The sequence below is a fragment of the Oppia nitens genome, unplaced genomic scaffold, assembly GCF_028296485.1.
Source record: "Oppia nitens isolate AA-2021 unplaced genomic scaffold, nextdenovo-longstitch-racon4-pilon3 scaffold12_pilon_pilon_pilon, whole genome shotgun sequence".
NCBI classification, from domain to species: Eukaryota; Metazoa; Arthropoda; class Arachnida; order Sarcoptiformes; family Oppiidae; genus Oppia; species Oppia nitens.
The window spans coordinates 1,185,001-1,210,000 of NW_026533191.1; the positions used below are offsets into that span (position 1 = coordinate 1,185,001).

At 19.0% G+C, this 25,000-nt stretch overlaps 1 protein-coding gene across 1 annotated transcript in view; it reads left to right on the forward strand.

Annotated features, from left to right (window-relative positions):
- Positions 1-25,000, forward strand: part of LOC128956796 (uncharacterized) — a 68,862-nt gene that overhangs the window by 22,588 nt on the left and 21,274 nt on the right. The window contains exons 2-11 of the mRNA XM_054302512.1: positions 3,878-3,912; positions 4,681-4,758; positions 4,848-4,881; positions 9,706-9,750; positions 10,409-10,552; positions 13,782-13,892; positions 19,940-20,017; positions 21,433-21,558; positions 22,560-22,709; positions 24,387-24,521. Of these exons, the coding sequence (XP_054158487.1) occupies positions 3,878-3,912; positions 4,681-4,758; positions 4,848-4,881; positions 9,706-9,750; positions 10,409-10,552; positions 13,782-13,892; positions 19,940-20,017; positions 21,433-21,558; positions 22,560-22,709; positions 24,387-24,521 (936 nt within the window). The remainder of the gene's footprint in view (positions 1-3,877; positions 3,913-4,680; positions 4,759-4,847; positions 4,882-9,705; positions 9,751-10,408; positions 10,553-13,781; positions 13,893-19,939; positions 20,018-21,432; positions 21,559-22,559; positions 22,710-24,386; positions 24,522-25,000) is intronic.

The window sequence follows — 25,000 nt, forward strand, 5'->3', positions numbered from 1 at the left end:
TGTTTATCATAAATTGTGTATTAAAATGGACCCAAAAATTTGTGTGAAATTAAATAGACTCGACTGTATATTACTATATTTACTTATATCTAATTTTATTTGATACTAAAAATGTTTAGTGTGTGTGTGTAATGTTAGCTTTAATTTTATTTATAATTAGATTTTTAATCAACAAAATTTTATGTTCACATAAGCAATATTTATTATATATAGATATATATTCAATATATATATATATATATTTATATATATAATGAAGTTAAACATAACTGGAGTTTATTTATGATATTTTATTATTTTATTTTTTTTTTGTAAAAACATTAAAAGTCAGAAAGTGTCTCTTAATATATATATATATTATATTACATATATATAAACAGGAAAATTGTCATTTTATGTGAAATATATTATAAATAAATTTCTAGACATTTACGTGTTGTGTCTGACTTGTAAACATCAAAGGATTAGTCAAACATATTTTGGTTAATAATAATATTAATAATATTAATAATAATATTAAGAATAATAATAATAATAATATATTTTAAATATGCAATTTAAAACAACTCACATTAAACATTAATATAATACAATTATTTATAAATAAAAAAAAATTAACTTCAAATATAAAACAATTTTTTTTGTTAATTAAAATGTGTGATATATATCTACAGTATATACAGTATTATTTGTACATTTAAAACAAAATATATTGAAACTGTTTTGATGACACAACTATTACTACACACAGTAATACTCATATATATATATATATATATATATATACTGTATATATATTATAGATAAATATATATATATTTGTCTGCAAACAGTACTGATTTTTAGTACTGATTTTATTTAATTAAAATCAATTGGGCAATTGTGTGCCCCTTATATATATACACTATATATTTGATGATACGATTCAATAGATGCTTGAATATACTGAACACACAAAAAATAAGGAAAAAAAATAAAAACTATTAAATGAATTCAATATACAGTTCAAAAACAAAACACCAAAAAAAATTTTATACACAAAAATACTATACTTTATGCCCAACCAGTGGTGTGTATATTATATTGAATCTAAAGATCTAAACTCTTTTCAATATATATAATATAATACTAAACAATCTCTCTTTCTTTCTCTCTCTCTCTCTCTTTGACTGACTATCTAAGAGAGAGAGAGAGAGAGAGAGAGAGAGAGAGAGCACATAGAGTTAAGGCATAAAAGGAGTGCCGGTTTTTTTTATTATCTTTAATTTATAGTCTCATTACATACAAAGTCAGAGCCGATGTTATTAAAAGACTATTTTTATCGCATTTAATGTTTATGAAGGCATTCAATGAATTACTTTTAATTCAATGAAAATACTAGTGTCTGTTATTATTATTTTTTTTTCGTTAAAAGATATCATTGCCATAGAGTTAGTGTTAGAGAGAGAGAGAGAGAGAGAGAGAGAGGGAGAGAGAGAGAGAGAGAGAGAGAGAGAGAGAGAGAGATTACATTTAATTTGCTTTAACTTGTTTTTTAATTACTTAATTTTTTTTAGTTAGTATACAATATATAAACATTAAAATAATCTCTTTTTTCTAAAAGATTCTGTATATATATATATATATAAAATTATTTTTTGTATTAATTTTTTTTGCTGCATATTTACTAAACATTGTAATGAATAAACTTTTACAGGGGTTTAGTATTTAGTTATTTATTTAATTTTTTTTAGTATAATAATTGTACTGCAAATAATATATTAGGATATATATTATATATATATAATTAATAAATAGCATATATAGTAGATTATATTTTATATCATACTATAAATTTAATTTTAAAAAAAAATATTATCAATTTATAGAAATAAAAAATAATATTTAGTATTAATATTAACAAAATTAATATATAACTATTTATTCAAATTCAAAAAAAATAAAAATAAAATAAATAATAATATGTATATATATATATGTTAACAAAATATTTTGATTAAATATTGCGATATAAAAATTTTTAACAATTTATATATAAAATATATATAGTTTTTATGATTTATATATATATATATATATAATACAATATACACTATTAGTTTTGAGTATTTGTAAAAACTTATGTTTTTTTGTAGAAATAAATTTTTTTTAATCTTATAAATATAAAAGAAATAAAAAATAATAATATTTTTTTTAAAAAAACTAATCCATAAGTTTTTTTTGACAAATTGATAATTCCCATTAAAACGTTGGTAAAGCTTAACAAATATATATATATATATATATATATATATATATATATATATATATATATATATATATATATATATATATATATATATATTGATATATATATATATATATTGCTGAAAAAAAATTAATCTCATTTATTATTATTATTATATCAAACAAAATCAACAACATTTTAAACCATTATAGAGATCAACAACAAAAAAATTAAATAAAATAAACTTATTTTTATTAAAAAAAAATACATTTTATTATATTATTTTTTTTAAATAGTTTATATTTTCAAATTATATACTAGTATATAAATATATATTTATGATTTATTTATTCTATATATATATTTTATATAAAAATTTATATCTATATCAAATAAAAATTTAATACAATTTTTATTTTTATTTGTTTAATATTGATTTTGTTTTGTTTGTTTTTAGATAAATAGTAAAATAAGACATTATAATAATAATATATAATATATAATAATAATATATTCAATGTAATATTTACTTTTTTAAAAAATTACAATATTAACTATATTGTTTTTGAAAATTTTTAACTCATTTTAATGTTTGAATTGATGCACATTTTTCAGTATAATAATAACAATAATAATAATACAAACATTTATTACAAAATATAATAATATTATTTTTAGTATATTTTTGTTATCTATTTATGTCTATTATAACTTTATATATATACTAAATGTAGACTTTATATACATATACAGTTATATTATTTATTATTCAAATATATTATTTGAAATGTTAGATAATAGAGAGCTATTTTTATGTCATTTAATTTTGTATTTACAATATTAATATATATATATATATATATATATATATATAAATACTGTATGTTTGATATGTTTCAACAAACATGTACTGTATATTTGACTAACTAATATAAATTAACAAAAATTATTTGTTTTTAAAATCTTATATTTTTAGGCATTTATTTAACATAAAAATTTTTGTATACATTTATTAATATAATAGAAAATATTATACGTTATGTGCAAATAATATATATCTATATATACAGTATATATAATATTTATCTATTATTTTTGTAATACTAATTTGATTTTTATTATCAAAAAATAAAACTCATTACATTATATATATATATATAATTTTATTCAATATTATGTTATATATATATATATATATATATATATATATATATATATATATATATATATATATCAAAATACATTATATTTATAGCTGTAAAAGATAACAAAAATGTGTTTTATAATTAAATCAAGTAAATTATATAGTCATTCAATTTATTTTTTGTATGGATGTCACCAAATATATGATTTTATTAAAAATATATACATATAAAATATATTACTATTTTTTCATATTAATAAAAAAATACTGTAATTTCAAATTTATAGCCAAATTTTATGCCCATTTAATATTTATGCTAAATATATTTATTATATAAAATAAGTTATTTTTACAAACAAAAAAATAAACAAAAAAAAATTATATCTCTATCATTAAAAATTTTTATAGTCAATAAAATATATTATTTTTTTATAATATTACTATATATATATATGAAATTTATAATAACATTGTATTTAATTTATTTATTTTCTGTCTATTAATAGCCACAATACTGTTGTCTACTGTACTCACTGGAAAGGTATGTAATTATTATTTTGTCATAATAATTATAGTCATAATAATAATAATAATAATAACAATAATTAGTCGTTAAATTTTTAAAAAAAAATAAAATAAAAATATTTGTGGTTTTTTTATTATTGTTTTACATTAATAACACTAATATTGTTATGACTGAGATTTTATATTATCAAATATATATATATATATATATAATATATTTAATATATATTTGTTGATTGTTTATAAGTAGTAGATCTTATTGTAATTAAAATTCATATAGTATTATACAGATAACTGTTTTTTAAAAAAAATTAATATTAAATATTACTACAAATATTGAACTATTGATTATGTACTACAGTATATAGAAATTATTATTTTTATAAATTTATAATTTTTTTATTTAAAAAATTATTATAATTATTGTAAAACTGTTATCAGTAGTATTTTGTAATATTAATATTAAATATATAAATTAGGAATTTTTTTTATTAAATAAATAAAACATAAACTATATTAATATTTAATTAGTAATCAGTAACTCATAAATATATATTGATTTATAACTTGTATACATATATGATATTAATATTATTGATTTTTTTACAAAAATAAATTTCATCTAATTATTTTACAAATATATATATATGCTATTTGTATATATATTAAAAATGATACTACTATTTTTAATAGATATTTATTTTGCTTAAATGTTAAATATTTAGTATACATATATATTTACAAATAATAATAATAATTATATAATTAAATAATATAATTATAGGCATCACTTCCATGCGATATAACCCCATCCACTGGTGACGATCAGGTAGTACTAGTGCTCTGGTATAAGGATGATGAGGTCAGTTAGATATTTAAATATATATATATATATATAAATATTAATTAAATATTATTATATTTATTTTGAATAATAAAATAATTTAATAGTTGGCACCAATATTCACATTGGACTCTAGGAGAGGTATGTTTTTAAATCAATTAATTATAAAATTATATATAATTTATATATATATAATACTAATAATAATTAAAAATTAAAGTATATTTATTTTAGTATCTATTATATTTAAAAAAAATTTGATATATTTTTTTAATGAAAATCTATATATATATATATATAAAATTCATTAAAAAAATAAGAAAATAGATATTTCTCTCTAAAAATCTATATATAATTACAAAATAAATCATTTAATGATTTTTAATAATAATAATAATAAAAATAATCGAAACATTTTGCTTAATAGTGTTACAAAAAAATTATATTTTTTAAGTTAATTTTATTATATTTGAAATATAATAAAATTTTAGTGGAAAAAAACTAACAAATTTTGCTGACAAACAAAATTATAGCATTTACTCTATTATTATCATATAAATTATATCAATTGTCTATTTAGTTTTTTTTATCTAAATTCAATATAAAATGCCAGTTATGTTGAATAAAATTAAATTAAATATGTCGCCAATTTTTTTTAATGTATGCAATTTTATAGACACTATAATTTTTATATATATATTTTTTATAAGCATTATTTATATACAATATATATAAATATATATATATATATATATATATATATATATATATATATATATATATATACTATATATAATATATATATATACTGTATATATATTGTAATATAGTTTATATGGTTATAAAATTTATAAATTGTAGGCACAGTTGGGACTCTTGTTTAATGTATAGACAAAAAAATCAATAATAATAAAAACTTTTATTTAAATTAAATTTTATATAGATTTTAGTTTTATATATATAAAACATTGTTTTTTTTTTCTCTATAAACTACTCAAAAATCAATTGATGATCAGCTAATCGTTTTTCATTTGTATATTTATTTTGTGTTTTAATGGTTGCAATTTGTCTAACAAAAAATAATAATAATAATAATAATAATAATAATAATAATAATAATAATAATAATAATAATAATAATAATAATAATAATAATAATAATAATAATAATAATAATAATAATAATAATAATAATAATAATAATAATAATAATAATAATAATAATAATAATAATAATAATAATAATAATAATAATAATAATAATAATAATAATAATAATAATAATAATAATAATAATAATAATAATAATAATAATAATAATAATATTGTATCAAAAATTAAACATTTGATTTATTTTTAGTTCATTTAGATTTTTTTAGTATTTTTTTATTATTTTCTACATTATTATTGATTAATATATCATTAATAATAATAATACCCGTATTGTTATTATTATTATTATTATAATATGTGATAATATGGATCATTGAACAGTAATGATAATAATAAATTGTTGTTTTTATTTTTTATTATTTAGTTTCTTTTAAAAAACAAATTATTGATATATATATATATATATAATGTTAGATTCAATCTACTATAATATGCATTAAATTTATAATAGCAATAATAATAATAGTAATAATAACTATTATTAATAGTATATCTATTATTATTATTATTATTATATAATAACAATAACCCCATTGAAAAATAATAGACTGAAAAAAATCTTGACTTTTTATTATTTTATTATTTTATTTTTTAATTATTTTTCTATACATATTTTATTATTATTTCATATGTTTTTATTAGTTTTTATTATTAATATTAATATTTTTTGTTGTACTTATGTTTTTTGTATTATTATAATATTAATATATATAAGTACAGCAAATAAAAACAAAACAAAAATAGACAATTTAATAATTACAATAGTTTTTATGTATAAAATATTATTATTATTAATAATATTAATGAAAAAAATACTATAAAATAAATTTATGATAATATTATGAATATATATATAAAAATTAAATTTTTTTTATATATAAACATAAGTGTTATAATAATTTAATACTTAAACATAAAAGAGATACTAGAAATCGACTGTAAACTACTTGAATGTATTAATTTTTTTTGAAATATAATTATTAATATATTTTATTTTATTTTTTTTGTATAATACTTGACTTGTATTAGTTATAATTAAATTAAATGTCATGTACTTATATATAGTAGTAGTAGTAAATAAATAAATACAGTACTACTGTATATATATATATATATTGAAACTACTATTGATTTAAAGGCTAAAAATATGATATTTGTTGACATAATTAAATAAAAATATTATATCTATATATATATATCGACAATAAAAATTACAAACAAAAAATATATAACACTATATATATATATTATGAAATAGTATAGCTAAATTATTTTTATTATTTATTTATTATAATTTATAAATTGACATAAAAATTTTGGTCAAATGTTTAAAACTAATTTAGTTTAGTTTACATAATAATATTGTTTTAATTATTAAAGATAAAAATGTATATTATATTTATTTTTGAACAATTTATTTATTTTTTGTCTAAAACTTTATCACTAACCAAATGTGAGATAATTTTATTATTATTATTATTATTTTTGAAAATTTACTGCCAGTTAAAATTGATAGACAGTTGAATCCATTGAGACCACTATATATATATATATATATATATATATATATATATATATATATATATAAGACACATTCAATAATATATTATTGCCAGCAAAAAAAAAATAAATAAATAAAAATAAAATAAGTTATTGATTTATCAGTGAAAAAAATCTATAGTATATATATACAGTGTATATGTTATTAAACTTATTATACTATATTTTTTCCTAACTATACATATATATATATATATAAGTTATATCTATTTTTATATTTATAGTCTACATATATAACTATATACTGTATATATATATGTTATAATCCTTTTGATCTTTTTTTGCTGTTAAAATCAATTTTTATTATAAGTTATTTTTTAGACATTTTTATTTATTTTTCATATATTATATATATATATATATTTTTTGGTGTCCTATTATTTTTAACTATTACTTTTTTAGATCCATATGTCAATTATATGTTTTTACTAAATATAACTTGAATATACTATTCAAAATATATTTTATAATATTAATAATAATAATAATGAGTATTTTTTTAGTTATTTATCTAAAAAATAATGAAATAATTACAAAAATAAATAATAATATTTCATCAAATAATCAGCAAAAATATTTTATTATTATTATTATTATTAATTATATATTATAATATATAACTTTTTTTTTGTTGTTGTGTGTATTTTTGTGGTCAATTTAATTATCATCAAATAAAATTATCACAAAAAAAGGTCAACTTTCACTAACATATAGAAATTAATACCGTATTAAATATATATACTGTATATATATATATATATATATATATATATATATATATATATATAGCTATATAAAGTATATATTGTATATATATATATATAAATAAATTGTTAGCTATTTTTTTGTTGCTTGTTATATAAGGTATACGTTATACGCATATTATAGTATATTTTTTTATTATTATTATTATCAATACTATTGATATTACATACATATCCTCACAAATAGTACTGTATATATGATATCGTTATGCGCTTTAATGATAGTAATGATTAGACAAACTTTGATCTTTTACTGTATATAAGATATATATATATATATATATATATATATATATATATATATATATATAACAATCTACTATATGTAATAAATATATCTATTTTTATATATATATATATAAGTAAATTAATCCTATAGTCTAATCATCAAATGCTATGGAAAAGCCAATCATTACTATAATATATATATATATATATATATATATATATATATATTGACTGTCTGTCCACATATTTGACCGGTTATTCACTTTCAAACATTTTCCTCATTTATTCCTATATTTTTTTTTATTTATATATTATATATATATATTAAATATAAGGAGAAGAAAGTCATTTCCTATATATATATATAAAATATATATATATTTCTATCTTTTATTTTCTATAAAAAAAGAAAAAATCGTTTGCCTCCCGAAAAACTAATGTGAAAACAGATTTTTTTTTATTTTTTAAATAAAGTTTCATTCAGTAGGAGAAAAATAACATCCCTTTCCCTATTGTTACTGTATATGTGTGTACAGTATAACACTGTAATATCTATATGATATACCGGACATAGATTTTGCTAACAGTTTTTTTTATATATATACAATAGTATACAATAGTATAGTCTGTATATCCCTTAGCACTGGTAGTCTCTTTTATATACAGTATATATATATTGTGATACAAACAAATACAATGGCAAACAATATGTTTAATATATAAATCGCTTATAGTTAGTGGTCACTTGGCATTTAACTATACAATATATATATATATATAGCTTATAAAAAAATACTGTATAATAACATTATTACATAATAATTAACAATTGTATTATATCCGGTATATATATATATATTAAAATTGTGTGTATATATATACAGTAGTATTTACAGATATAATAGTATAAATATAATAATATATATAAAAAAAAATTTGGGTCAATTGATATTGATTTTGGTTAGTATGTGTGTGTGTGTGTGTGTCTATCTATTTATTTATTTACACACAAAAAAACTTATTTATTTAATTAATTTTTTTTTGAAATTGAGAAATAGTTTGTACAGTATTTAGTAATGAAAATAAATTCAATACTAAATTAAGGTGTTATGTGTGTGTGGACTAAGAAAAATAAATATTTAATTAAATAATTTTTATTTTCTAACTATAAATTAAAATTAATTATATATATTTTTTTATTATTTATAATTAATAATAATTAAAAATAATTTATATCAAGGTAATTTGAATCAAGGACGTATACTATCAGCTGGCATTTTAGATGGTAAATTTAATTTTTAATTATATTTAATAATTTACATATATAATAATATATAATTTTCTAATATATATATATATATATTCATTAATAAAAAATTAATTAAATTTATCCAAAAAAATAAGTTTGTAATTAATTTAGAAAATTTTTAGTTATTTATTTATTTTGCTAAACAAATTATAAAGAAATATGTTAATTAAATAAAAAATTTATCGATAGTTTTATTTGAATCAAAAATTATAAACACCTTATATTATTATTATAATTTAATATAATAATAAATACATTTATATATATATGTACAAACATTAGATGATATTTGCATTAAGTTAGGTAATGGCAACACTTTATATATATAATTTATATATATATATATATATATATATATATATATATATATATATATATATATATATATATATAATAATATTATACAACAAAAACAACACAAAATAACATTAGTATTTAAAGTCATCAGTCCTTATATATATATATATCAATATATCCAGTAGTATAGCCATCAACAACAACAGCTAGTATAGCACAAGTAGTTTACTGTTGACTGTCCAATGTTAACAGTTATACACAGTTGACTATTAGACTAATGTTATTATTATTTATTTGAATATAATAATCATATTATATAAACCCGATAATCACACAGGGCGGGCCTATTTTAATACCCACTCGCGTCCGGCTTACCTACAGATAGAGCCGGTAGAGGACAAGGATGCCGGCGACTACCGGTGCCGTGTAGACTTCAAACGTGGCCGTACAGTCAACACTGTAATCAATCTTAAAGTTATAGGTAATGTACTAATAATAATAATAATCTATACAAAAAAATAAAAAAAATTGTAATTTATTTATAATTTAATTATAACAGTACAATACATGTACAGCTGTATACCTGTAATATACAGTATATATATTGTACTATAATATTAATAATAATTTTTTATTATTATTATTATTGTTGTGATATTACAATACACGGGAAATATATCACCTGTACGTACCTTTCCTCACCACTACTAATACTACTACTAGTAGTAGTAATATTAGTACTAAACTAAATGTATTAATTTGTAAATGTATTTTTTATATATATATGTATTGCATATACTAGTACTGTATATGTTTTTATTATTATTACATGTTCACACATACACATACATACACACACACACACATACACACATACACACATACACACACATACACACACATACACACACTTACACACACATACACACACATACACACACATACACACACATACACACACTTACACACACATACACACACATACACACACACATACACACACATACATTCATACACACACATACATACACACACATATACATACATATAGCCGAAAATAAATTACACGACTGATTATTTGGATAATTAAACATTCATTCAATGACTTACAAGCAATTTATTAGCAGTTTTTCCCTTCAAAATAATAATAATAATAATAAAAAAGGTCAACAACTGAACATATAAATAACAGTACAGTATAGTATACATAAGCTATCATCTCCCGGTGCTAGACATACTGTATATTATAGAGGAAAATGTCCAATGATTGTATTCATATATATATATATATATATATATATATATAAATAATAATCGCATATTCAAAACGCTCCGGCATTTATATATGTATAGTGACACCAAAAAATAAATGAGTTATTGATTTATTTTATATATATATATATTATATCATATAAATATTGTATAAGTTATATATATTATATTATATATTTATAGTATATATATATATATAGTGTATAGATATATATTGATTTAAATATTTATTGCATTTTGACCATAATGCAGTTTAATTTATTGTACTACTATATAAATTATATATATATATATATATATATATTTATATGATATATAGATATAATACATTGATTTACAATAGATTAGTTTTAATATTAATATTGATTTGATTAATAGATAAATTATTTTAATATAAACAAAATTACTTAATTTTATTATACTATCAATCTATTAATATATATATATATACCGTATATTTATCTAAATGAGTGACAGTTATTTTAATTAAAAATATATATACAGATATATATTATATAAAAATTTTTAAAAATTAGCAATTATTAAAATTACTAAAAAATAATTACTTATCAAAGCATATTTTAATCACAATAAAAATCACATCAAAATATATGACAATAATATAACATGTATTGATAATAGACATAAAATTATTTATTTTTAATTTTAAAAATCAAAAACAAAATGTTAATTTATTTTTTAAGGAAATATAAGTCACACATACACACACATATATGTATATGTATTTATAATACTATAAAAATCCCTGTAATCTATAGGTGCTTAATATATATATATATATATATAACTATACAGTATATATATTGTATATATATATACAGTTATATATATATACATACAGTTATATATATATATGAGACAGTGATTGATGTGTAATTCATAAGTCACGGTTTGATTATTCTGTGAATGAGATACAGAATATTCTGTGTGTATGTGTACTGTATGTGTGTGTGTCTGTGTGTGTGTGTGTGTGTGTTGGTTATGATGATGGGGTTCATTGTTATGCCGGTCCATACGGATCCGGTACCGCAAAAAAAATAAAATCCATAGGCATTAATAGCGGGTATATAGACATCAATTGTGTGGTGTGTGTGTGTGTGTGAAAGAGAGAGAGAGAGAGAGAGAGAGAGAGAGAGAGAGAGTATTGATATCTCTAGAAATAAATGAAAAAATAAATAAATATAATGTGAGACACTACTACTAATAATACATAATTCAATGGGAAAGTTATCTAACAGCTTACACATATACAGTACAGTACATACTTTTTGCTTAACTACTTACAGCACCCATTCCTGTATATATATATATATATATATCGTTACGTATGGATAGACAGAGCACACTGATTCATATTATAGATATTATTTATAGATAACAATATATATACCAATATATACTGTATTTATAATGAATTGTATAATAAGATATTCGTATCAATGGACACAAAAAAATTGCATAACAATTATAACAACTGCATTGTGTGTGTGTGTGTGTCCTGTCTTACTGTATATTTAGCCTTTTTATTAGATACCGGTGCTCTCTGTGCACACAATAGTACTGTAATACTGATTAGTATTGGACTGAGCTTTTAATTGGCAAACAATCACAAATAAATTGCGATATATATTGTATTATATTTAAAAGATAAAGATATATAAATTTTTATGTAATGAAATGTGTGTGTGTGTGTGTGTGTGTGTGTGTGTGTGTGTATGTATGTATGTATGTGTGTGTATATGTGTGCACCGGCGCTTAATTGGTATTCTCTAGTTGATTCCCCTTACGCTAACCTCCCGGTGCCCATACAAACTAACAGTCTACACAATCTACTTGTATAAATATAGTACAGTATAATATAACCAATTGGCACAATCGATTATACACAATCATTATTAGTATTATTATTATTATAACACATATATTTAAAATAAGTTACAAAAAATAAGTACTGAATGTATGAATCACATGACTTAACATACCGTAGCGTACAATATATATATATCAGGGTTAAGCAAGGTTTTTGGATTTTAGGGGTGGGGTAGGCTGGGGTGAAATTAAATTTTTTTTGGGGGGGGTATAGGCTGTTTAGACTTTTATTTCATATTAAACGGCAATTTTTTTCAACAACAATAAAATCTAAAATCCATAAATTTCCGAATATTTCCATATAAATTAAATAAAGTTCCCATAAGTTCCCATATTTACCTCCTACCCCCCCCCACCATTACTTAACCCTAATATATATATGAAATATTAATTTGAATGTCTAAACTAAACTCAAATATATCTGTATTATTAATATCTATTATTATTATTATTATTGTTATCAATTAATAATCTAAAATTCTCTCTCTCTCTCTCTCTTTCTCTCTCTCTCTCTCTCTCTATCTATCTATCTATTACTCTATCACCAGTTCCACCAAAAGAGCCGCAAATATTTGACGCCAACGATAACCAACTGAACGGTATTGTCGGACCATTCAATGAGGGCAACGAACTGACACTAAAGTGCTCCACACGTGGAGGTAATCATTAAAATCATTGATAGATATATAAACATATATATATACTGTATATATATACTGTATATATATACTGTATATATATACTGTATATATATACTGTATATATATAATGTATATGATATATGATAAGTATATATATATATAACATATACAGTATATGTATAGAAAAATGCAATTATATACTATTTATATAAATAAATGTTTGGTAATTATCATCTCATTTAACCAAAAATTATTTATCTTTTTGCTGTATTTTCAGAGTGTATTGTAATTTTATTTGCTATTATTTATCATATATTTATCTCTCTCTCTCTCTCTCTCTCTCTCTCTCTCTTAATTTAGTTTAATAACTGTGCGATATGTGATAAGCAATAATTATATATATATAAATATATTTATAACATAATATACAGTATATATATATATAAGCGAAAAAGTCATTTATGTTTTCAAAAGTACAAAACTTAGTAAAAATATTTTTTAGTGTTAATGTCTGATAAATATTATAAATTATTATTAATAATAATAAACACATAGTTTATGAAAAATTATTAATGATACTAAAAAATATATGCATGAATGCTATAAATTATATATATATATATATATATATATATATATATAGTTTAACATTATCAATGAATGACCAATAGTAAAGTACAGAATATTAAATAGCATTATATTATATGGAAAATATAAGTAAATTTTATAATAAATAAATATTTCAATGATAAAGTAGTTTAATATAATTTAATATACAGTATATTAATATATTTAGAAATTATATATATTTAAAAAAAATATTTATATTTAAAAATTTTCTAACCCTTAATGTTACACAAAAAAGGACACTATATTCATATATATATATATATTAAAATAAAAATCTATTAATATATCTATTTTTTTTGTTAACAAATTGAATATATGTATGAAATGTTAAAAAAAATTATGTTTTAAATTATCGATTTTGAATTTTTACGTTCATTTAGTTTTGTTGTTGTTGTTAATGTAAGTGTTGTTTGCATTTATTTTTACTTTTTTTTAAAAAAAATCGTTACCATTATTAACGATACAGTATATACTACTGTATATATATATATATTGTAATATACACTGTATATCGATATACAGTAGTGTTTTATGTTAAACACAATGTGCATCATCATCAACATCATCATAATATTGTATATATACTGTATATATAATAAAGTATAACATAGTATTGTATTATATATATATAYTGTATATAATATATTATTATTATTAATGGTGTGAAATCCCAGTAAAAATTTTTCCATATATTTATGATATGAATGTCATTATTATTATTAATAATAATAATAACAAGTAATACACAAACACTTAATGTGCGCTAATGTTTGTCTCATTAGTGTTTTGTTGGCCATTATTACTGTATATATTGGATATTATTATTATTATTATTATTAGTATTATTAAAAGTTTTGTTTAGTCGATAGCACACATTAGTATTTTGTTGTATATATTTTTTTTAATGTACAGTATATCTCATTTAATACTATAAATTTATATATATATATACAGTATATACTGTATATTTATTCATTCAAAACTATTCAAGTAGGTTATAGTGAAATAATTTTTTTATGTGTGTGTGTGTGTGTAAAGTGTTTAGTATAATACTTGCATTCAATAGTATAAAATAGACATTTACATCACGTATTATTCACACACACTCATACACACACACACACACATATACAAATATACACACATACATACATACATATACACACAAATACACATACATACATACATATACACACAAATACACATACATACATACATACATACATACATACACACATACACACACATACATACACACATACATACACACACATACACACACACATACACACACTCATACATACATACATACACACACATACAGACACACACACACACACACACACACACACAATTGATTTGTATGTATGTATGAGTGTGTGTGTACTGCTCTAGTAGTATATAACCACCCATTCCTCTCTCTCTCTTTCTCTCTCTCATTATACGCCTTTAAACGCTATTATTCCCCTTCATTAAGCAAACCTAAAGTTTTTCATATATATATAAAAAAAAATTTTTTCTTTAAACCCCAAAAAACCCTTATATTTTATATATAACACACGATTAGTCATTAAAATTCATTTTTTTCCACAAAATAAAATATTATCATTAATAATATCGGTTGAAATTAGACTGACACACACATACACACACACACACACACAACACTAACACACACACACACACACACACACACACACACAAACTAATTGATTAATAAAAGTATAAAATAACTATGAATTAAGTTTTGTTAGTAAAAAATTGCTTGTATTTTTAATATACAGTTTCTCTCTCTCTCTTCTCTAAATATAAAAAATTTATAAATATTTCTAAAATTGTTCATGTTCAATATAAAATAATTTCAACTTTTTATATAATTATAGTATCTAAATTAAATTTTTCTTAATTTATATTATAAATATATACGAATATATAGTTATTTAAGTACACGTTAACATACAGGAATATAATATTTAATATACAGGAAAATACAGGTGAAAATAATAATTTTATACTATTATACAGGTTTACTAATAAATTGGGTGGTCAGTCTAGTTGAAATGCCAAAAAAATATAAAGATATAAACAGTATATACTGTATATACTGTATATACTTTAGTATTAGCTATAGATATTAATGTAAAATTCATACTTTCATATATATATATATGTATATATATGTCGGTAATTATAATTATATATATTTATCACTTAAAGATTTATAAAGATATATATATATATTGTATATATATAATAGTATTAAATAATAACCATTAAAATAGAGGATCAAAGAAACATTTTTTTACTCTCAATTTATTAAATATATTTTATTATTCTTGTATTTTCAATAAAAGTATACATGAATTATGTTATTTTTTGAATGAATGAATAAATGTTTTTCTATATATTTATGAATTGACTTAAATTAATGTATGAATGATTTTTTTTTATATATTAACAGTATATTACATGTATATATGTAATGAAAAAATAAATAAATGTTTGACTGAATTATATCATTATATATATATATATATATATAGAGAGAGAGAGAGAGAGAGAAATATCAAAATTACTTACAAAAAGGTTTTTTTTAAAAATGATTTACATATGAATGCTATCCTTAAAATGATATTTAAATAAATCATTTTATAGATATTAAGTATACATAATTAAAATATGATTTTTTTGTAAAGTATAAAAAATTTAATAATAATTTTCACATAAACTTAAAAACATTACATTTATTTTAATTGATTTTATTATGTTTTTTGTTTTGTTGTTTTTGTTTAACATTGCATTATTTTACACAATTAATAATCTTTTTCATCAATATTTTGTTTTAAAGTTATTATTATTATTAATCATAAATAATAATAATTTTTTTCCTTAAAAATAATTGATAAATATTTATTAAACTACCATAAAATTATAAACTATAATTTATTTATACATTATATTTAATAACATTTTTTTTGTTACGTTTATATATTAAAAAATATACAGCAGTTATAATAAACATTATATATTTAATATTATGTTAATTATTATTATATTTTTTTGGATATATTTTTCACTAAATTTTTGTTACAATATTACTAAGTTATTTAATTTCCTAATACATAAATATTTTGTTTTATTTTTTTTGTTTAGCCAAAAAATTATGTAAATGTATCAAATTTAGCTATAAATTTAATTTAATGTCGACAATTAACTCTAATGTTATAATTAATAATTATAATAAATAATAATAATTTTAGATACGTATAAATTTCATAATAATTAGTACTATAATTTAATTTAATGACACATATTATAAATTTTTATTTTAGCAATAATAAATTAGATTTATTATTATTATTATTATTATTATAACTATATATTATTTATATACATTATTATTATGAACAATATTTATTATTTAATATAAATGATAAGAATTTATTTATTTATTATTTTATTATAAATATATAATATCTTTTATATATATATATATATATATATATATATATATATATAATATATTATTATATTTTGTAATTTGTTTAAAAATACAGTTTAATATTTATTTTTTATAAAATTGTTTAGAAAAGTTTAAAAATTAATAGAAAAAATTAAATGAAATATTACAAGTCAATAGATTAAATATACCAATTTTTATAGACATATTGTATCTATATATAATCTATATATATATACACATATACACACATATACACACACATACACACACACACATATACACACACATACACACACACACACACACACACACACATACACACACATATACACACACATATACACACACATATACACACACATAYACACACACACACACATACACACACACACACACACACACACACACACACACACATACACACACACATACACACACATACACACACATACACACACACACATACACACACATACACACACATATACACACATACACACACATACACACACATACACACACATACACATACACACTATTAAGACATTTTCAAATCCCATTTTCATCAAAAAATCACACACAACTGTAGTGTCTAAGTAAGTGAATTGAAAATGTAATCTCAATGTGTAACTAATGTAACATTTATGTCATCGACAGTTATTTTATTTATTTTATTTTATTTTTTTAAAGAAAAACGAGATTAATTTGTGTGTGTGTGTGTGTAGTTAGTTGACTATTGGCTGATGATGTACTTATAATAGTAAAATAAGTGGCAAAAAATAATAAATATTGTAAAATACAAAAAATCAATCTTTAAATTTTATTGAAATATTAAATTGAAAATATTTATTTAAAAAAATTTTTTTTTATGTACTTCAATACAAAATTTTTAGGATTGCATAACTAATTAATAAATTTTGATTTTTTGTTAAGTTAATTGAAAACTTAGTTATTAGAAAATTATTTATGTATTTATGTATAGAATTATTAATAATTAAATTAATTATTTAATTAATATAAATATTGTATATATATTTGAAATTACTTTAAGCAATTATGCCATATATATATATAATTATTTAATTAAAATAAATAATATATTTTGTTTTAAATTTAAACAACTTAAATATTATGATATATATATATATAATTAAATTTAAAAATAGTTTGTATGTTTAGTGTGAAAAAAAATTATTTAATATTTACTTTTTTTTGAAAAATGAMATATCATAGCATTTTTTTTTGCTTATTTATATAAAAGATTTTGTTTACAATTTTAAGATTATATTTATTTTATACAATATTTTATTTTATTATTTATTTTTTTTTTGGTAAATAAACCCCAAAAGAGAGTTCAAGAGTTTATATAAATATCAACAATAAATAAAAAATATTATAACAAATCATTTAACATATAATTTTTATTTTAAAAAATAATAATAATATATTATTTTCAATTTTTTAACAAAATTTTAGCTTATAATCATAATAATCATAAATTTTATAATCATTTTTTAGCATTAAATATTTTTTATATCAATAATAATAATAATAATAATTTAAAATTTAATAAATAAAAGTAAACTATTATAAACTATATATTATTAGTTATAGCAATAAAATAAAATAATAATGATAAATAATAAATAATAATAAAAAAACTAAAATAATAATGTTAATGTTGGAAATTAAATTTGGAAATAAACCACATAAAAAATTATTATTTTGTTAATTATTATAATGAAATTAAAAGTCTATTAAGTAATAATTATTATTAATTTTTTTTATATCTAATAATGTTGTAATTTATATACACTGAATAAAATTATATCCAACATATAGACAGTATATATATATATATTATTCTATACTATAACATAATATAAACAATTTATTTATTTTTTTTTTGAAGAAAACACAGTCTATAAAAAATGTAATTTTTTTCTTACTATTTCTAATATCAATTTAATAGGCACTCCACGTCCATCCCTGAGCTGGTGGAGAGATTATGCCATTATTGATGACACGTTTGAATTTGACGACAGAGAAGGTATGTATCAATGTGTGTGTGTGTGTGTGTGTGTGTGTATGTATGTGTGTGTGTGTGTATGTATGTATGTATGTGTGTGTGTGTGTGTGTGTGTGTGTRTGTGTGTGTGTGTGTGTGTGTTGTCTGTGTTAACTGACAGTATAGACGTGTCATTAAAAATAAGTTTTCAATAAATAAATATAATAAATATATAGTTTGTTTATATTATATATATATATATATATATATATATTTGATTCGCATATAGATTTTTTTGTCAATTTTTTTATATATACACAAAAAAATTGTGATACTATTGTATAGTGTCATAAAAATATTTTCCATATTTTATATTAAAATTTTAACAAAAAATACTTGGATTTTAGTATTATAATATATTATTATATTAATTTTAACTTTTAAAAAATCAGTTGTTTTTAACTACTGTATATGATTTATATATCTATGTATTGTATTTAATGTTGATATATTATATATATATTTTTTTCACACAATATAAAAATTTATATATATATATATTATAAATATACTCTATATATATATATATATATATATATATATATAGATATTTATATTTTTGTATATTTTATTTTTATTTTATTTTTAAGTCTTTTTCCTGTTATATAACTATTAAAACGAAATCCCAGTTGAAATAAATAAATAAAAAAAACTATAAAACCTTTTGGATAAAAAAATATATGTGAATCTCATGTGAATTATGTCTTTTTGAATGTCTATATAAAAATATAAAAACTTTATAAAAAAAATAAAAAAATAAAAGTAAATAATATAATAGATGTATGTGAAAAATTTTTTGAAAGTTATTTTCTATATATATAAGTTATATAAATTTATTTACTGTAATATAATAGAAGAAAAATAAATTTTTAACAAAAAAATTAAATTTTAGAAAATTTTATCACTAAAAATAATAATAATAATTCTAACTTAATATACTTAAAATTAAATTTAATACCATTTTTTTTGAAAAAAAAATAAAATAAAAAAAATATCAGTGAATTTAAAAATAATTTTTTTTTATAATTATTGAATTGTTTTTCAAATATATCTATAATACTAATTCAATTCAATTCAGTTATAATTTATTATATATATATATAATATATAAGAAAATAAAATTTTTTATTATTATTTGTGGTTTCAGTATTATTATTATTACTACTACTACTACTACTACTACTACTACTACTACTACTACTACTATAATGTTTTGACTACCGGTGCCCACTCCCACCCATTCCCCCCTAATATACAGTATTACTTACAAAATTTCACTACATTTAACTTCAATTGTTTTTTTTGTGTAACTGTTTTCACTACCCCTCTATCCTATTGTCACTATATATATATATATAAATCTATTATTATTATTATTATTATTATTATTATTATAGTGACAACAAATCAATTAACAATATCTCCACTCTCTCGACACCACTTACTATCGGTGCTCATGTGTCAGGCCGTCAATAATAACATAACCGCTCCCTCGTCGACATCCATTACACTCGACATGAATTGTAAGTACAATATTGTTATATAATATACAAAAAAAATAACATAACATAACATTAACTTATATAAAGTACAGTACAGTAGCTATTATTGTGTCTACAATGTCTACTATATAAAAAAATAATATTTTTTTGTCTAATAATAATAATATAACAGATTATTAATTTTTTTGTATTGTAGTACATAATATACTAGAATAATAATAATAATAATTTATTATTATTATTATTATTATTTTAAACACAATAGTTGTGAGACAAGTGTACCCTTTAATTATTAGCAACAATAGACCTATTAGTTTAATGAGTGGGAAAATTTTTCAGACAGTTTTTTTATAATAATAATAATAATAATAAAAATTATTATTATTATTATTATTATTAATATGATGATGATGATGATAATGATGATTGTATAAAAATAGCTAATTTGTTATATATTATGTTTTTTTAAATAAAATTAATAGTTTTATACAAAACTTAAAAATTATTTAACATTCACATAATTTTTTTTAAAAAAATACTAGCTATTTATTTTAAGTAAATAAATTTATTTAAATTGTTTTTAAACTATAAATGTTTTTAATTAAATGTATGTAAATGTTTTCACTAAAATTTTAATTATATATATTTAAAATTATCTAAATTTATAAAAATAACTAAATTTTATAAAATAATTATTTTAAATTTAGTTAATTTTGAAATTTAGTTAATTTTGAAATTTAGTTAATTTTGAAATTTAGTTAATTTTGAAATTTAGTTAATTTTGAAATTTAGTTAATTTTATAAATTTAGTTATTTTGAAATTTAGTTATTTTTGAAATTTAGTTAATTTTATAAATTTAGTTATTTTTGAAATTTAGTTAATTTTGTAATTTAGTTATTTTGAAATTTAGTTATTTTTGAAATTTAGTTATTTTTGAAATTTAGTTATTTTTGAAATTTAGTTATTTATTTTTTTGTATATATTAATAATTTTTTTATTTATTAAAAAAATATAAAAACAGTAAAACCAACTGAAGTCCGTATAACACAATTGACACCCATATTGTTGACCCAACACGAGGCCCTGTTTGAGTGCAACTCCTATGGGTCGCGACCCATGCCTACAATACATTGGTTTTTTGATGGCAAACGACACGATACCAGATCTCATGGTTTGTTAAACATATATATATATATAAAAAAATTAATAAATATTATGACAAATAAATTTTATTAATTTAATTATGATGTTTTTTTATTTGCTTATATACTTAATATACTTACTGTATATTATACTGTATATATATATTGTATTAATTTACTGGTTTTTTGTTGTTGTTGTTGATAATAGCGACACAATCAACAACAACACAATTATTGTAATTTAATTAAAAGGATAACATAGAAAATAACCACAAAAAAAAGTTTTAATACATATTTATAACATTAAATGAATTGTGTGTTGTTTGACTTTTAATTGATTTACTACAAACACATACAAACATACACACACACACACACACACACACACACACACACATACATACATACACACACATACACATACACATACACATACACATACACATACACATACACATACACATACACATACACATACACATACACATACACATACACATACACATACACATACACATACACATACACATACACATACACATACACATACACATACACATACACATACACATACACATACACATACACATACACATACACATACACATACACATACACATACACATACACATACACATACACATACACATACACATACACATACACATACACATACACATACACATACACATACACATACACATACACATACACATACACATACACATACACATACACATACACATACACATACACATACACATACACATACACATACACATACACATACACATACACATACACATACACATACACATACACATACACATACACATACACATACACATACACATACACATACACATACACATACACATACACATACACATACACATACACATACACATACACATACACATACACATACACATACACATACACATACACATACACATACACATACACATACACATACACATACACATACACATACACATACACATACACATACACATACAATACACATACACATACAATAAAAGATACATATATTTTGTGCTTTATTTTATTATAAGATATACAGTAGTGATAGCTTTTACGTATAGATAATACCAGTGCTTGAATGACATTAGCTCTCTCTCTCTCTCTCTCTCTCTCTCTCTCTCTCTCTCTCTCTTACTCTTTGTTATCAACTATTGAATTGTTGTCTTGAGTTAAGACACGATAGTGTGCCCAAACATTATATCACTTTTGACGTATTGGTTACACAATAACCAGTGGCTAATAATAAAAGTCAGGATCACAGCCAACACAACAACAGTAACAATAGAAAAGAGAAAAAGAAAAAAAATTAATCAAATTTTCTAATTAATTATATACTATATATACAGTAGATATATATATATATATATATATATATATATATAGATGTCCAGTGTTTTTATGTTTATGTTTATTTTACTATTCAATCTAACTATACATTTAAATGACAATTACATTAACACACACACACAATAACTGTAACTAAATTCACAGTTATTTTTTTGTTGGTTAATATACTTTAAGTTAGCGATAAATACAAATAAAATAAATATTTATTTTATATATATAGCTGAATATAAGTTTCAATGAATATTTATGTATTGTTTTGTTTGTTTTTTTTTTGGTGTACAAATGTATGCATTTATTTTATTTTTTATTTTTAGGTGAAACCCAGACATCCAGCACATTGACTATAACTGTGGACAGACAGCACAGGGGATCGATACTTGAATGTGTGGCCCAAAACCCAAAGATACCCAACTCTGGGATTTCCGATCAAATCAAGCTCAACGTGCACTGTATGTTATATATAACTGTTTTTTATGATATACTGTCCTCATAATGTATATAATATATATATATAAACATTATATATACTATATATTTATTTATATCATATATAAAAATTTTTGAAGTTTATAAAATATAAAAATAGTTTAGACAGCATTTTATTTATTTATATATATATATGTTTTATGTTGTGTGTGTGTGTGTGTGTGTGTGTGTGTGTGTGTATGTGTGTGTGTGTGTGTGTGACACCAGAAATAAAAAAAAATTATGACAATAACAACAACAACAATAATAATAGTAATAATAATAACTATTTTATAGTAATATTGTTGTGTGTGTGTGTGTGTTTGTACACAAATAGCAATATATATATATATAAATCACATTTTACACAGCAATATGACCAACAATTTGCTAGTGATGTAGAAATACTTTATTTTATTTTTTTTGTTGGTGTAGTTGTTGTGTTGTTAGCAAATACTGTAAA